Genomic DNA, 18,712 nt, shown 5'->3' on the forward strand with positions numbered 1-18,712 from the left:
TTTTAAGACAAAACACATGAGTAAATATTTTGATAACATAGTCTCTAACACTGCATTCCTCCTGTCTACTCAGTCAGAAGTAAGCCCTATTCAGTTCAGTGGACTGTCCTAATCCTAAGAAGGAGATTGCATATCTCTTCCTTTCCTCTCTTACTCCTGAGCTGGAAGGAGCTGCAAGTTTTAGTGGAAGCTGCAAGTTTCAGCGGGGAGCAGAGAACCCGATGCTAGCTGCAACTGAACAGATCCCCCTGTGCATGGTTTACTTTGAATTAGAGTATAAGCAACTTGACCTAGTGTCTGACACATCAGAAATTGCTCTTTGGGTCTTTAAGAGAAACAGCCAATCCCAGGGGTTCAATTCAGAGAGATTTTACAGGAATAGGGGCTCAGGAGAGAAAATCAGTAAGAAACAATGATATGATTTCTACATATCTAACCCACACTGCATCATTAAGAAGGTAGGTCACTTATATGTGCGGACAACGCAGGTCTCCCACATGGATTCAGTCAGAGGCAGCTATAGACAAAGGGGTGGTATTCAATGCTAGTGCTACTCACTGTGGACCCACTGAAGTTAATAAGCATGTCTAACATTCATTAATTTCAACAAGTATACTCTGAGTAGGACTGAACTGACTACAACCCATAGGCGTAACTGAAATACCTCATTTTTATGTTGTATTGACAGTAGAGTCTTGATTGACAGGGAGAAACAGTCCAATCAGACAGAATTCTAGGGCTTGCCGATCAAACAGGTACACATGGATAACAACATGTAGCATATTTTAGTCCATGAAATTATTTTTTAAAGATGTACACTGGAGGAGGAGAGGTTCATTTGCCCTTCCTACAAGGCAGTTTTTTACTATATGTGTCTCACAGTTGTGGATTTGCAGGAAAGAGACCATCTTGCCAGTTTCAAGCTAGTATGAGAAACTTGGGATTAAGGGAGGGGAAATGTGGGAAGGCAGTGATTGGAGGCAACATCTTATGGAAAATGGAAAATTAATGGAGACACAATGGGCTTACCTTGAAGATTAAACAGAAGTATGAATGAGCCCTTAAATAAAAGCATGAGTACTTACTTGTGCAATTTGGCAAGGAGCCAGACCATGTTCCATTGGCAGTACACTGCCTTACAGAAGGTCCAGACAAGATGTAGCCTTCCATACAGGAATAAATTACAGAACTAGAGAATGTTGTGCCATCTATTCGAAACACCTTCCCATTAGCTGTTGTCCCAGGATTCCCACATTGGACAGCTAGAAATTCAATGAGGAAATAAAGGAATCAGAGGAAAGACAGAAGCATCACTAAAAGCAACAAACCTTCAAAACTCTATTCAATGTTCCATATAATATTCCAGTAAGTGGAGATTTGTTTATTTTATCTTAACAATATGTAGATACCACTTGATTGTAAGAAAACCTCTAAGTGGTTTATAAGAAACATTAACATTATCAATAAAACCAGTTACAAACAAGTAACTAAAAACATTTAAAAGACAATTTAAACAGTAGTGAACTAAAAAAAGATTAAAGCACAACAATATTGGTGTGTCTGGATAGGCCTGCATAAACAGAAATGTTTTACGCAGGTACCAAAGTGAATGTCCTTGGTTGCGCTCTCAAACCTTCAGAGGTTCACCTGTGGATAAGCCTCCACATTTCCATTGCTTTAGTTGGAACCTGGTGACAAACTCCCAACATGCAGTCCTATTCTGGTGGGAGCTCAGTGCTGGAACACATGCTTTGCAGGCAAAAGTTCCCAGGTTCAACCACTGGTATCATCCTCAATATGAAAGACCACGGCCTGAAACCCCGGAGAGCCGCTGCTGGTCAGTGTAGACAACAACGAGCTAGATAGACCAGTGGTCTCACTTGGTATCAAGCAGCTTCCTACATTCCTAAGGAAACCACAGGATAATATTTGTGTAAAATGTTGAGAAAAACAAGTGTTTTGTTCTTTATTAGTTTAATTATTGTATCCAATTTTGGTGCAGAACATGTTCTCTGATATTTTGCTGTTTCTGAGAAAAATACTAATGGTAATTACTCAGTACTGTAGCCTCTGGGCACAACAAAACGCTATGAAAGATTATAGTACATTATACTATGGGATGCTGACTTCCAAATGCTTCTCATATGCAAATAGTTCTATTTAAATTTAATGAGTCCATTCATGTGATTCAGCTTTGGTCAATATTTTAGGGGAAAAGAAATATTATAGAATTGTTTTATTTCATGAGATCAAAGTCATCTTTAAAGTTTCCAAGTTTAATAGCATGACATTTATGCAATGAAAAAAACAGATCACTTCTTTGTTTTATTTATTGCAATTCAGTATTTTTAAGTCATTTGAAGTTGTCTAAGGTTATTGACTTCTCTTTCTGCTAATGATAATTTATAACCTAGGTGTAAACCAGCACTATATACAATCTATTGATGTGTTGATGTTACATTTCAGACTAAAATGTTTACCGCTGACAATATTTTTCAACTCAGTTTTGCCCACACACTTCCAGGTATAGAAATCCCTTTCTTACTCTAGTCCTTAAGGCATTGCTATATGCATCTGTGTGCCTAGACTGACAGAGCAATGCTATTATTTCATGGTATTATTTCAGACGGCATGATAGAAATGTATAAAATTATACATGGTATGGAGCAAGTGGATAGAGAAGAGTTGTCTTCTCTTTCTCTTAACACTAGAACTTGTGGACATCCAATCAAATGGAACGTTGGGAGATTCAGGACAGACAAAAGAAAGCACTTATGCACACAGTGCATAGTTAAACTATGGAATTCTCTCCGACAAGAGGAAATTATAGTCTCCAACATTGATGGCTTTAAAAGAGGAGTAGACAAATTCATGGAGGGTAAGGCTATCAATGGCTACTAATCCTGATGGCTATGTTCCACCTCCACTGTCAGAGGCAGCATGCTGCTGAACACCAGTTTCTGGAAACCCCAGGAGGGGAAAGGTCTTGCTTGTGAGCTTCCCTTTTGAGATGTTTTTGTATTTTTATATTCTGTTGTACACCGCCCAGAGAGCTAATGCTAGTCGGGCGGTATAAAAATCTAATAAAATAAAATAAATAAATAATGTGGTTGGCCACTGTGAGAATAGGATGCTGGACTAGATGGGCCATTGGCCTGATCTAGCAGGCTCTTATGTTTTTATGGTAATATGCTACTGATAAGATCAGTATGTCCTGTCTTAAGCACTTATTGGTAGGAACTTGCATCAGATTATGATGAATCCTGAACTGGAGTTGGCAACTTCAGACAAATTCACCAAACTGATCACTAGGGGAAAGACAGCAGGAGATAAGGAGCATCTGGTTCATAATAAATCAGCCCTAAGGGATGAGGGTGAAAATGTTCATGCTTGTCCACACAGGACAGGGGCAGAACTAGGCAGATGACATGATAGTAATTCAAGGATCCAAAGAACCATAGAGTAAAATATGGATGCCAGAGAGACACACCTTGTATAGGGATTTATATACTAATACTGGAAGCCTCTGAGCCAAGGTTGGTGAGCTGCACATTTAAACGATGGAATTTGCTCCCATGATGTAGTTGGATGGTTTTAAATGTGCTTCAGACAAATTAACAGACAACAAGGCTTTCAATGGCTATCAGCCATGATGGCTGTGAATACCTCCAGTATCAGAGGCAGTCTGCTTTTGAATACCAGTTGCAGGAGGGGAGAGTGCTCTTATGCTCTGGTCCTGCTTACAGGCTTCCCACAGGTATCTGATTGGCCACTGGAAGAACAGGATGCTGGATAAGATCGGCATTTGATCTGATCCAACAGGGCTTATACGTTTTTATGGTGAAGTGGAGACCTCCAAAGTGCTCTGAGGTGCTTCAGAGATTTTGGCATTTAAAAAAATGCTGCAGACGTTGTGTTTGCAACAACTGAAACATTTCTCAATTGTGCCATATAATGAAACTTCAGTGTTGGCAGATGCGGGGGGCATCCCTTTTGTGGCTGACAGGTCTAAGTTTTAATAAGATGGGATGGTTTTATGAGACGTCCACTCACAATGCTTTAGGAGAGCAATATTTAAGTAATGTAACACCTTGGTTTTTAAAAATTTTATTTATTTGTTTATTTATTGTATTTGTATAACACCCCATAGCCGAAGCTCTCTGGGCGGTTTACAGTAATGAGTTATTATCCTCATTGCAAATCAAAATAACATAGACAGCAGGTATATTGTACAAATCTAAATATTTTGCAGCAAGTTATTATTTTAAATTCATTATGAAAACCAAATGATTCTGGCAGCATCTGACAGTTGTCCACTTAAATCATCTTCATTTATGTACATCATGAATTATTCCAAATGGTATCAAAAGCCTGTGATTTATATTCTTTTGCAGGTAGCAAAGATAATGTGCAATTTTATCTAACACTGCTATATTGCATATATTTCTATACCACGTATCGAAGTCTAATCCTTCCAGCATTTTCCACCTCTGTACTACCGTACCGTATGGTGTGCTGCCATTAATAACTTTGAAATTAAAGGTTTTGCTTTTAAATCAACATTTCCACTGATAAATAAAGATAATAAAAACAGTTCTGGAGTCTGATCATTTTTTTTATCTTTAATTATATTAGACATTTCCAAAACTCTGCTATCTTTGCACAAGTCCACCATAAATGAAAATAAGTGCCTTTAATTGGACATCCTCACCAGCATAATGGACTTATCGTAGATGAGACATGTGGCATATGAATTGGTGTCATATGCCATCTATGCAATATTTTTAGTTCTATTTCTCTATTATTTGGGGACACAGACTTAGAATGTTTAAATGTATATAAACTAATCCATTCTGGCCTTTCAATTTCTATCTGCAAATCTTCTCCTCACTGTTGTTTTAATCCTGTTAGTTGACCCATCATTTTATCTATTAAACTGGTATAAAATGTTGAGACTACCTTCCCTTCCCCTATCCAGCATAGCCCTCTCAAAACTAGTATATGGCCTATTGGCATGTGGTTTAACATGAGAACTTCATGGCCTCCATGACAACCATAGGGCTGTCTCAAGTTGTCACCGCCCAATGCATAGGGCAGGGTACACCCTTGAATTGGTTTTTGCTCCAGATGGAGGAAGGGGTGGTCTGGAAATGGGACGGTGGATGTCATCCCATTGTCATGGTCAGACCACTTCCTGGTGAAGTTTAGATTTATGACTCCACTCTTCCCCTGCAGGGAAGACAGATTAAGATGGTCCACCCCAGAAACTACTGTAATTCACAGGATTCCTGAATGCCCTGGGGGAGTTCCCAGTAGATAGAGCAGGTGACCCTGTTAAAGCCCTTGTCATGCTGTGGAACATGGTTGCCCCTGAACACCCTTACCAGCATTGTGGAGCCCGGTTTGCACCTTGGTACACCAGTGAATAAAGGGCAATGAAACAGAGTAGAAGATGGCTAGAGCGCAAGTGGCAAAAGATGTGCTGTGAGGCCGATCAGACACAAGCAAAAGATAACTATGCCTACTGTGTGGCAGTGAGGGTGGCGAAGAAGGCCCACTTCACTGCCACCATCACATCCTCAAGAAGCTGTTCAGTGGAGCTTTTCCATATTGTCAGGGGTCTGTTGACATCAGCTCCAGGAAATGGAGTTTTAGACCCCATCCACATCTACTGTAGTCCCCAGTGAAATGTCCAGTGGAATGTTTGCTGCAACATCTTGGGATTGGTTTCAGTGGATGCGGCCTGATGATGTGGACAAGGTGCTTGTGATGATGAGGCCAGCAATATGTCCTCTTGACCCTTGCTCTTCTTGGCTTATTAAAGCTTGCTGAGGGGGGTTGACCGAGTGGATCCAGCATGTGATCAACACATTGTTGCAGGAGGGAGTAGTTTCAGCAGCCCTGAAAGAGGCAGCGCTCCTGAAAAAGCCCACCTTGGACCCATTGGTTTGTGACAACTACCATCCGGTACAAATAACCCCCTTTTAGGGAAGGTGATTGAGAGGGCTGTAGCACAGCAATTGCAAATACTCTTGGATGAAACAGAGTATCCTGATCCATTCCAATCTAGGTTCAGGCCTGGTTATTGGACTGAATTGGCCTTGGTTGTCCTGATGGATGACCTTTATTGGGATAAGCACAGGAGTGCAACCCTGTTATTCTTATTTGATCTTTCAGAGCCTTTTGATACCAGTGACCATGGTATCCATCTGAGTCGACTTGGTGAAATGGGTATCAGAGGCACTGTTTTACAGTTGTTCTGATCCAACTCCAGGATAATTTTCTGAGGGCAGCATTGGGTGATTGTTTTTCAGCTCCCTGGCAGTTGTGCTGTGGGGTACCGCAGCGTACCATCTTGTCCCCAATGCTGTCATTATGAGATTTGGGGCAAAGTGTCAGCTGGATACTGATGATACCCAGCTCTATTTCTTTGTAACATCTGAATTGGGAGAGGCTGTGCAAGCCATGGGCCGGTGATGGGTCGCCCATTAGCTACCAGCCCAAGTTCAAGTTTCTGGTTTTGGTGTACAAAATACTATGCAGCTTGGGACCAGGATATCTGAAGACCATCTTACCCCTTATATACCCAGTCAAGGGCCTCCTGCAGTTACCTTATCAGGAGGTCCATTCCGCACAATATAGGAAACAGACCTTTAGTATTGTGGCACTGACGCTCTTTCAACATGCCTTTTAAGTAGAGATCTTATACCAGTCTGTGTTGGAATTATTTTTAGATGTTTTTAAAGCTTTTTGTAAAAAATATGTTTTTAAAGATGCTTTGTTTTAATATGTTTTTAAAGATGTTTTGGTTTAATATGTTTGAAAGTATTTTGTTTTTAAGATGTTTTAGAGTGTTTTTAGTGTTTTTGTTTGCCACCTTAGGAAGAAGGGTGGGATATACATTTAATAAATAAATAATAAATTTATTTTATTTATTATTTATTATAAATAAATAATAAAAAAATAAATAAAAGCATTAATCATCTGCCAAATATGTCATGTAATCACTTATGAATGATAAGTTTTTAAAAACAAACTTTCGGAAAGTACTATAATTTATGTGTAAGAGTGTTTGCCACAGGAATTCATATTTTGCTTATAATATCAACTGTCTTAATAATGTTGCTTCCTCCCTGCTAAAACAAGACCACATATTACCAAATTCTTCCAAGCTACACAGCAAGTGGATTGGACAGTGAAAGACCAACCCAAATTGTGTTTGCATTTTAACAAATTTGTAGGGCAGTCCAATATCTCAGAGAGGAGGTCAGGGCTCCTGCTACCCTGGTGCATTCACTCTAGCTGCGCAATTTCCCTGCTTTTTAAAGTTTGATAGAAATATCTGTTGGCTACAGGTATGTTCTTAAACCGCAAGGTTTTTTGCCTATTAGTGAATTGATGCATAAGATGTGAAGAGTAAAAAAGTTCTCCTTTTAAAAATGGGCTTCTTGCCCTCCCTTCTGAATAAAGCAATGCTTTGTTGTGAGGCAAAGTACAAAGTGATAAGGAAGTCTAGGCAGTCAGCCAACACTCTGGCTGTACCAAAAGGAAGCCCCTTATATGGTGAAGTTAAGCAAACTAGTTGTTGATATAAATCACACTAGGACTGCCTAATGATCTGATGAGGTGGCAGGGAAAGGCTCAATGAAAAAATTGTGGCTGATAAGGCCTTGAAAATGCCTCCTTTTCTTTAATAAGAAAATGAATAAAAGCTAAGCTTTTACAGCATTTGTTATCGTCCACTCTGGCCGGAGTGAGGGTCAAAGAGAATGCAGGAGAACAATTCCATCTATTCCATCCATGACATCTGATGGGCGATGTACAGTAGGGCCCCGCTTTACAGCGCTTCGCTTTATGGCACTTCGCTAATGCAGCGGTCTCAATTAGATGCAATTAGACTAAATCCCCACTCATACGGCGCTTGTTCCACTTTTATGGCGGTTTTCGGGCATTGCACGCCATTCTATTCACTGAGTTCTGCTTTACAGTGGTTTTCGCTTTACAGCGGGGGTCCGGAACGTAACCCGCTGTATGAGTGGGGCCGTACTGTATTATAACAGTACAATATTATTCTATATTGTATTTTAATCTCATTTTGTACACCGCCCAGAGAGCTATTAGCTATGGGCAGTCTAGAAATGAAAATAAAAAAATAAAAATAAAATAAAATGTATTTCCATGTACTTTGTAACTTTGTTTCTGTAACAGGACTCAGTCTTTCATCTATTGTAACCTATTTTAACTAAGATATGCCTTCAGAGTCTTATACTTTGATGTTAAATGAAGTTCATCAGGAGGGCTTTAAAGTGAATCCTAAGGGGGAGGGAGACATAAACTTGGTGGTAACGACTGATGAAGGCCTGTGCACAGTAACAGGACCAGAGAGATCGGCTCTAATAGGGCCCAGTAACAGCCCTCAGAAAAATGTAGTAAGGAAGCCAAGCCATGAATCACATGGTCTTCAATGTCTGTATACTAATGCACAGAGCATGGGAAACAAGCAGGATGAACTTGAACTCTTAATACAGCAGGACTATTATGACTTGATAGGTATAACTGAAACTTGGTGGGACGATTCCCGTGACTGGAATACAGCAATTGAAGGATATAACTTGTTCAAAAAGAAGAGAAGGAATAAAAAGGGAGGTGGAGTCACACTATATGTTAAAAATATATATCCCTGCACAGAAACACAGGAAGATGAGCTTGGTAGCTCCACCAAGACTATCTGGATTAAAATTCATGGGGCAAGTAATGAAAGGAATGTGGTGCTTGAGTCTACTACCGATCACCCAATCAAGGAGAAGACAAGAATGTAACTTTTGAAAAGCAAATTGCCAATGTTTCGAGGAGGCATGATGTAGTAGTAATGGGGGATTTCAATTATCCTGATATCTGTTGGGAGACAAATTCTGCTAAACGCAGCCCCTCCAAGAAATTTCTGACTTGTGTTGGAGATAACTTTCTCCTACAGAAAGTGGAGAAAGCAACCAGAAGATCAGCTATCCTGGATTTGATTCTAATGAATAGAGATGATTTGGTGGATGAAATGGCAGTTACGGGTACTCTGGGGGAAAGTGACCACACCATACTTGAATTCTTGATTTTAACAGAAGCAAAGAGAGTAGCCATACGCACACCCTGGACTTCAGGAAAGCTGATTTTAATAAATTCAGAACAATTATAAGTATGGTTCCATGGCAAGCCACCCTAATGAGAAAAGGAGCACAAGATAGGTGGGAGTTTCTAAAAAAGGAAATTCTAAAAGAGCAATGGCAAGCAATTCCAACAAGGAAAAAGGGGGGAAACAGTAGAAGAAGCCAATGTGGCTTCACAAAAAGCTTAGAGAGGACCTGAAAACAAAAAAGGACACACACAGGAAGTGGAAAGAAGGCCAGGCCACAAAGGAAGAGAACAGGCAGGTATCACGGAATTGCAGGGATGGTGTCAGGAAGGCTAAAGCTGAGAATGAGCTGAGGCTAGCGAGGGATGCTAAAAGCAACAAAAAAGCTTTCTTCAGGTATGTCCATAGTAAAAGACAGAGAAAAGAAATGGTGGCACAGCTACACAATGAGGATGGCAAAATGATAACAGATGACAAAGAAAAGGCAGAAGTGCTTAATTCCTACTTTGCCTCAGTCTTCTCCCCGAAAAGGGTCTGTGACCCTCCCAGGAAGCATGAAATAGAAGGGGAAGGATTGGAGCTTAAGATTGATAGACAAATGGTCAAGGAATACCTAATCACTTTGAACGAGTTCAAATCGGTAGGGCCCAATAAACTGCATCCTAGAGTATTGAAGGAACTGGCTGAAGAACTCTCAGAACCGCTGTCTATTATCTTTGTGAAATCATGGAGGACTGGTGAAGTGCCGGATGACTGGAGAAGAGCTAATGTTGTCCCTATCTTCAAAAAGGACAAGAAGGAGGAACGGGAGAACTACAGACCTGTCAGCCTAACATCAGTCCCTGGAAAAACTCTGGAGCAGTTTATAAAGCAGTCAATCTGTAAGCACCTTGAAAACAATGCAGTGATTACTAGGTGCCAACATGGATTTATGAATAATAATTATAATAAATTTTATTTTTTAGTCGCCTATCTGTCCGACTATTCGGACACTCTAGGCGACTTACAACAACAATTAAAATACAATCTACAATATACATATACAAAAACAATTTACAATATACAGTACATCTGATATAAAACATCTAATTAATACAACAGAAAGCTAGTCCACCCCAAAATTATAGGCCTGCCTGAAGAGCCAGGTCTTTAAAGCTCGGCGGAAACCCATCAGGGAGGAAGCATGTCGGAGGTCATAAGGGAGAGAATTCCAGAGGGTGGGGGCCACCACTGAGAACACCCTCTCCCTGGTCCGCACCAGTCTGGCTGCTTTGACTGGTGGGACCGAGAGGAGGTTCTGCGTGGCTGATCTTGTGAGGCAGCCTGATTGATGATACTGGAGGCGGTCCTTCAGATAAACTGGGCCGAAACCGTTTAGGGTTTTAAAGGTCAACACCAACACCTTGAATTGAGCCTGGTAAGGAACAACTTGGCCGATGACATTATAAGTTTCCGAGAAAGAAGGAATGTCTCTCCTAAATCCATGTCTGCTGTGGTAATTGTGTGCATCATTTGAAAACAAAGAACACATTGTTTTTGTTGCAATATTTTTTTTTACTTTGTTCTTGTTGCATTGTAATTTTACTGTATTTTTTTACTGGTTATTTCTTACGTAATTTTTTTTTTTTTTGTAATATGTTTTAATATGTTGTTCACCACTTTGGGGGCCTTTTGGCCAAAAAGTGGTATATAAATAAACTATGAACTAAATAAACTATGAACTAAACCACTGGTAACCAGTGTAGATCTACTAACACTGGGGTAATGTGATCCCGGCGACGGCTATGCTCAATCAAGCGTGCCGCCGTGTTCTGTACCAGCTGAGTTTCCGGACTGTTTTCAAGGGTAACCCCACATACAGCGTATTACAGTAGTCCAAGCGAGAGGAGACCAGAGCATGTATCACTTGCGGGAACAGATGTACAGGAAGGTAGGGTCACAGCCTCTGTATCAGATGTAATTGATACCAAGCTGCCCGGCTCACAGCTGACACCCGAGCCTCCATGGACAGCTGGGAGTCAAGAATGACCCCTAGGCTGCGGACCTGGTCCTTCAGGGGCAATCTTACCCTATTTAGGACCAGGTCGATATTTCCCAACCTTCTCCTGTCACCTACAAGCAACACCTCAGTCTTATCGGGATTAAGCCTCAGTCTGTTCTCGCCCATCCATCCACTTATGGACTCCAGGCACTTGGACATGGTTTCCAGAGCCAACTCTGGTGAGGACTTAAAGGAGAGGTAGAGCTGAGTGTCATCGGCATATTGATGACACTGCAGCCCAAAACTCCTGATGATAGCTCCCAGCGGCTTCACATAGATGTTGAATAGCATGGGGGAGAGGATAGAGCCCTGTGGCACTCCACAATTAAGAGGCCAAGGGTCTGAAACCTCATCCCCCACTGCCACCCGTTGGATCCTACCTGAGAGATAGGAATGGAACCACTGTAAAACAGTGCCCCCCATTTATTTATTTTATTTTATTCAATTTTTATACCGCCCGAAGCCAGAGGCTCTCTGGGCGGTGCACAGCATAGCATAAATACGATACAATAAAAATACATTAAAATGACAATAGTAACACTAAGCATATATGTTAAACAATTAACAGCCTGGTCTATATAACAACAAAAATTTAAAATATTTAAAAAGCCTGGGAAAATAAAAAGGTTTTAACCTGGCGCCAAAAAGATAGAAGTGTAGGCGCCAGGCGAACCTCATTGGGGAGACTATTCCATAGTTCGGGGGCCACCACTGAAAAGGCCCTAGATCTCGTTACAACCCTCCAAGCCTCTCTATGAGTCGGAACTCGGAGAAGGGCCTTTGATTGATTCCCAATCCCTCTAGGCGATTTAACAGGATGCCGTGGTCAACGGTATCAAAAGCCGCTGAGAGATCTAGGAGGACGAGGAAGGTATATTCTCCCCTATCCAACGCCCTCCTCATATCATCCACCAGAGCGACCAAGGCTGTTTCAGTTCCATGACCAGTCCTGAAGCCCGATTGGAATGGATCCAAATAATCTGCTTCATCCAAGTGTGTCTGTAACTGTTTGGCCACCACTCGTTCTATCACCTTGCCCAAGAATGGTAAATTTGAAACTGGATGAAAGTTATTCAACTCTTGGGGATCCAAGGAGGGCTTTTTTAAGATGGGCTTTATCACTGCCTCCTTGAAGGCTGATGGGATTGCACCCTCTTTCAAGGATGCATTTACCACTGCCTTGATCCCTTCACCCAGTTTCTCTTTGCAGCTCATAATGAGCCACGAAGGGCAAGGATCAAGCAAACAGGTGGTTGGCTTCACAGTAGAGAGCACCTTGTCCACTTCCTCAGCGAGGAGAGGCTGAAACCGATCCCATCGGACCGGAATGCAACTGGCCGACTCTGGCACACTTCCTGTAACCACGGCGTACGGGATCATGCTCTTCAGGCGTTCGATTTTATCGGCAAAATGTTTGATAAACTTGTCACAGGAAGCTTTGGAATGCTCCATAGGTTCCTGAGCAGCTGGACCGACCAGGCTTCGGACCACTTGGAACAGCCTCCTGGGACAACATTCTGCCAATGCAATAGAGGCAGCAAAGAAATCCCTCTTTGTTGCCTTTATTGCCACCTGGTAGGCTGCTATTGCTGCTCTAACCAGTGTCCGATCGTCTTCGGTGTGAGATTTCTGCCACCGGCGCTCTAGTCGTCTCACCTCCTGTCTCGGACCCCGCAACCGTGGTGTATACCAGGGTGCTGTCTGAGTTCTATTCAGGGGAAGAGGACGTTTCGGAGCCACCCGGTATATTGCCCTGGAGATCTCCCTATTCCACTCCAACACCAGGGTCTCGACCGGATGACCTTCAGTCAGCTCCAAATCCCCCAGCGCATTCAGGAATCCATTAGATTCCATCAGGTGTCTGGGGCGGACCATCCTAATAGGCCCTTGAACCCTGAGGAGGGTGTGCGGCATTATGAGGTCTATATTCACCAGATAGTGATCTGACCATGACACGGGTATAGAATTTACAGTCTCTATTTCCAGAGCACTCCCTTCCCCTCCAGAGGCAAACACAAGGTCAATAGCATGACCGGCTACATGGGTTGGCCCTGTATTACCAAGGTGCAGTTCCCAAGAAGTCATGGTTTCAATGAAATCCCGAGGGGCTCCCGTGAGAACGGTCTCAGTGTGCACGTTGAAATCCCCCAAAACCAATAGGTTGGGGGAGAGCACCCGCACAGCCGAGACCATCTCAAGCACCTCGGTCAGGGAGTCTGCTGTGCAGCGGGGTGGGCAGTACACAAGAAGAATCCCTAAACTGCCCTTTGGGCCCAACCTCCAGTACATACAATCAACAAACTTGGTCTCATGGAGGGGGGGTCTGGCGAAAACCAAAGACTCCCGATAAATAACTGCCACACCCCCTCCCCGCCTACCAATCCTCGGCTGCTGCGAAGAACAAATCCTGCCAAACTAATCTCATCTCATGTTTTGATCAGGTAACCTTCCTTGTAGACTGTGGGAATGCTGTGGACATAATATATCTCGACTTCAGCAAAGCTTTTGACAAAGTGCCCCATGATATTCTGATTAGCAAGCTAGTTAAATGTGGGCTGGATGGGACAACTATCATGTGGATCCACAGTTGGCTCCAGAATTGTACTCAAAGAGTGCTTATCAATGGTTACTTCTCAAACTGGGCGGAAGTAACGAGTGGGGTACCACAGGGCTCGGTCCTGGGCCCAGTGCTCTTCAACATTTTTATTAATGACTTGGATGAGGAGGTACAGAGCATGCTTATCAAATTTGCAGATGATACAAAATTGGGGGTCATAGCTAATACCATGGAAGACAGTAAGAAAATTCAAAGGGACCTTGATAGGCTGGAACATTGGGCTAAAAACAACAGAATGAAATTCAACAGGGATAAATGCAAAGTTCTACACTTAGGAAAAAGTTGCACAGTTATAAGATGGAGGATACTTGGCTCAGCAATACGACATATGAGAAGGATCTTGGACTTGTCGTTGATCACAAGCTGAATATGAGCCAACAGCGTGATGTGGATGCAAAAATGGCAAATGCTATATTAGGCTGCATTAACAGAACTATAGTTTCCAAATCACGTGAAGTATTAGTTCCCCTCTATTCAGCACTGGTTTGGCCTCATCTTGAATACTGAGTCCAGTTCTGGTCTCCGCACTTCAAGAAGGATGTAAACTGGAACAGGTTCAGAGGAGGGCAACAAGGACGATCAGGGGACTGGAAACAAAGCCCTATGAGGAGAGACTGAACGAACTGGGCATCTTTAGCCTGGAGAAGAGAAGACTGAGGGGAGATATGATAGCACTCTTCAAGTACATGAAAGGTTGTTACATAGAGGAGGGCCAGGATCTCTTCTCCATTGTCCCAGAGTGCAGGACATGGAATAATGGCCTCAAGTTACAGGAAGCCAGATTTCAACTTGACATCAGGAAAAACTTCCTAACTGTTAGAGCCATACAACAATGGAACCAATTACCTAGAGTGGTAGTAGGCTCTCTGAAACTGGAGGCATTCAAGAGGCAGCTGGACAGCCATCTGTCGGGTATGCTTTGATTTGGATTCCTGCATTGAGCAGGGGTTGGACTTGATGGCCTTATAGGCCCCTTCCAACTCTACTATTCTATGATTCTATGATATCTACCAACTTCTTTCTTGCTGATATGTATTCCTATCTTCTGTTTCTGCAATGTTGGTTAAGGCCACCTAGAATGCATTTTATTAGTTGTAGTATGCAATATAAGAATAAATTTCATATATTATAAATATTAATCTGCTGTCTGAAGTCTGACTCCCAAACAGAAAATTTCTGGTATATCCCAAGACTCAAGAATCCTTGAGCAGGGTCTCCTCTATCATCTGCCTATGTTTGACAACTGCTGTTGATAACCTGTGAGCTTAGGTGAACTAACGTTCGACATATAAGGACTCTGGGTAGATAGGGAGGAAGGGAGAAAGCAAGAACCCTCCACCCTGTGCATTCACAAGAAGAGGGCCGTCCTTGCTGATATCACTGTTCTCACAAACCCCATAAGCAAATCAGGATGAATGCAGGACAAATGCTCATTGTCGTAGAACTGCCCTGCAAACAAATCAGAATGAATGCCCAAAAAAGACCAGTTATAATCTAACCTCCATGTAAGTTTTGTATAAGCAAATCAGGATCATATCTCAATAAACAGGTATTCTGGAGAGGCCCCAGTTACCCATCTGTGCCTTAATCACTGTATCTTCATTCTTATATTAAGCCTGGGACAATTCTGAAACAGCCTTGTAGAGAAGTGTCATGTCCTCTGCCTCCACAGCAGATCTCAGAGAAGCTTGGTACACATGATTCTTCCTCTCTTTTTTGATGAAGAGAAACTGTACAAACCAGACCTTTACATGACTGGGCACTGACTCAGAAAGACCAGGCTATCTGTTCAGTGGATGGGAGGGATTTGTGATGCTCATTAACTTCACTGTGCTGAGCATGAGGTAGAACAAACCTGAATGATGTTTGAGGCTTGCGTGCTAATACCCTTCCGTATCCTATTATGCCACATCTCCCCATCATCTTTCCTTCTGCCACTTGGCCAGGAAAAGGACTTCACTAGTGTTTGGTTTTACTTACAAATAATTCTTATAGAGATTGTGGTCTTTAAAACAAACTCCAATTAATCAAGCCAGTTTCAAAAGCCCTGGTTTGAAGTTGGCTTATTTGTTTCAAGTCACAGTGTCTGGCTTACTGTAACCCTAAGCCGGGATTCTATGAAACTGAAAGTAAATGTTAGCAGAGTCCTTTTTCCAGTCTCAAGGGATAAGGCAAGGCAAGGGGGAAGCTCATGCATGTAGCACTAAACTATGGTTTAGCACTACATGAGAACCATCTGAGTATTTTCATATCACTCCTGGCTAAACCAAGGCCATGACAAGACAATAGTGGCTAATCCACAACAGCTTGACTTCTTTAAAACAAAACGATAATTTTAGCTCTTTGGTTTCCAAGGACTGTTGTGCACTACTAACATATTATTTTTACTAATATTGCATTGTATTCCATTCATAAATGTGATTTACCTTTACATTCTGGTTGCTTTCCTGTCCAACTTCCATTTGCCATACATGTTCTTTCCACTGATCCATGAAGGATGTAACCAAGTTCACAAGAGAATTGCACAATACTTTTAATCCTAAAATTGTTTTCTTCTCTAGTACCATGACCTGGTATTCCTGGATCCCCGCAAGATCCTGCATTGTCACCTGGAATTTGTGACACAAAGATTATTTCAGGGAGGATACAAAAAAAAAGTGATGTATTACACTGCCGTTGTTGCTGTTTTTAAAGTTGATGTGGCAGAATGGATAAAAATGTAAGTACAGTAACATTCAGGTGGTATACCAATAGAAGGCAATTTGTTATTAATGTAAGTATTAACATATACTGAAGCAGGACACAGAAACTGTGCCCATTATTATTATCATCATCATCATCATCATCATCATCATCATCATCATCATCATATCCTGCCCTGAAGAAGCCAAGGGCTGCAGACACATCAATTATATATATATATATATATAATCTAAAAATAGTTGGAAACGTTCTAAAAACAATTAAAAACATTATCTCAACCAATAATCTCAGGGTTGCCAGGAACAGTATTTTTTAGCCATCAAATGCCTGAGTAAAAAAGAATGTTTTTGTCCCTTCTAAAAGTTAATAATGAGGGAGGCAGGCACACCCATCAGGGAGGGCTTTCCACAAATGGGGAACTGACACAGAAAAGGCCCTCTCATGGGTCAACGCCAGCTGGACAACCCCCAGTGTTAGCACCACTAACAGGGCCTCACCTGCCAGCTGTAGGGTCTGAGATGGTTGATACTGGGGAAGGTGCTCTTTAAGGCACTTTGGTTCCAAGCCAATTAGGCCTTTATGTGCTAGTACTAACATCTTGAATTTTGCCTAGTAGCTCAACTGGCAGCCAGTGCAGTGCTTTCAGGACCACTCATGGTCCAATTAGGCTACCCCACTCACCAACTTAGCAGCCACATTCTGTACTAGCTGCTGCCCCAGACTGTATTCAAGGGTAGCCCCACCTGCAGCTGAGCTGGCTTTGTGATATCTGAATACCCCTCCAGAGCAACAGCTTTCTATCAGCAGCAGAAGTTGCTGGAATCGATCTGTATTCATACAGCCCTTCTTCATGTAGGGGAAAAAAAAATCAATACCACACAATCCTCTTCTCTTGAATTTTTATGTGACGAAGAGGCTGGATAGGTACTTCTACACTTTAAGACAGCAAGTCATTGGGTCATGAAAAATGCTCTGGCAATGCTCATAAAGTAGACTGGCAATGTTACCATACAGGGTGCTTTCATGAGATCACTGAAGCATTGCTTCAAGTAGGGCCTGAGTGTTGCAGAAACCATGCCATGGCTGCAGTCATATACCCAGTTACCTGGTAGTAAGTCCCATTGAACTATATGGGGTTTACTTCTTTGTAGACACATATAGGGTTGTGCTGCCAATCTTCTATTTATTTAAACATATGCACTTGTTAGTTTAAAACATGAATTCCCTGCTTCTGCACCCTTCTAAAGAACATAATTAAAAAAGATAAAAACTCCAGACCGAAGCAACAATAAAATCATCAGCAGGATTTAGCCATTTGAGCCACAGTCCACATAGCAGCAAAATAGCTATAAGCAGTCTTATAAACAGAGCTCAAATCCTAAACCCTTGCCAGAATAACACTTGGTGCAGACTTAACCATAGCTACAAGTATGGCTGTGGGCTTGTGCTGTTACTCCCCATCTCTCCACCTCTTCCCTGCACAAATTCTTCCTACCTTCACTGCAAAGTCAAAGCAAAGTCAAGGAAGCTCTTAGAGGCAAAAAGTCTTCCTTCAGAAAATGGAAGTCTTGTCCGAATGAAGAAAATAAAAAAGAACACAAACTCTGGCAAAAGAAATGCAAGAAGACAATAAGGGATGCTAAAAAAGAATTTGAGGAGCACATTGCTAAGAACATAAAAACCAACAACAAAAAATTCTATAAATACATTCAAAGCAGGAGACCATCTAGGGAGACAACTGGACCCTTGGATGATAAGGGAGTCAAAGGTGTACTAAAGAACGATAAGGAGATTGCAGAGAAGCTAAATGAATTCTTTGCATCTGTCTTCACAGTGGAAGATATAGGGCAGATCCCTGAACCTGAACTAACATTTGCAGGAAGGGATTCTGAGGAACTGAGACAAATAGTGGTAACGAGAGAGGAAGTTCTAAGCTTAATGGACAATATAAAAACTGACAAATCACCGGGCCCGGATGGCATCCACCCGAGAGTTCTCAAAGAACTCAAAGGTGAAATTGCTGATCTGCTAACTAAAATATGTAACTTGTCCCTTGGGTCCTCCTCCGTGCCTGAGGACTGGAAAGTGGCAAATGTAACACCAGTCTTCAAAAAGGGATCCAGAGGGGATCCCGGAAATTACAGGCCAGTTAGCTTAACTTCTGTCCCTGGAAAACTGGTAGAAAGTATGATTAAAGCTAGATTAACTAAGCACATAGAAGAACAAG

The 18,712-nt window shown here is 41.9% G+C and overlaps 1 protein-coding gene across 3 annotated transcripts in view; it reads right to left on the reverse strand.

Moving 5' to 3' along the window:
* Positions 1–18,712, reverse strand: part of CSMD3 (CUB and Sushi multiple domains 3) — a 1,044,618-nt gene that overhangs the window by 59,057 nt on the left and 966,849 nt on the right. For all 3 annotated transcript variants that reach the window (XM_061605340.1, XM_061605331.1, XM_061605321.1), the window contains 2 exons: positions 16,209–16,391; positions 1,086–1,262 (listed from right to left, as the gene is read on the reverse strand). In XM_061605340.1, coding sequence (XP_061461324.1) covers positions 1,086–1,262; positions 16,209–16,391 — 360 coding nt within the window. The remainder of the gene's footprint in view (positions 1–1,085; positions 1,263–16,208; positions 16,392–18,712) is intronic.

Source organism: Rhineura floridana, chromosome 1 (assembly GCF_030035675.1).
Source record: "Rhineura floridana isolate rRhiFlo1 chromosome 1, rRhiFlo1.hap2, whole genome shotgun sequence".
In the NCBI taxonomy this organism is placed as follows: Eukaryota; Metazoa; Chordata; class Lepidosauria; order Squamata; family Rhineuridae; genus Rhineura; species Rhineura floridana.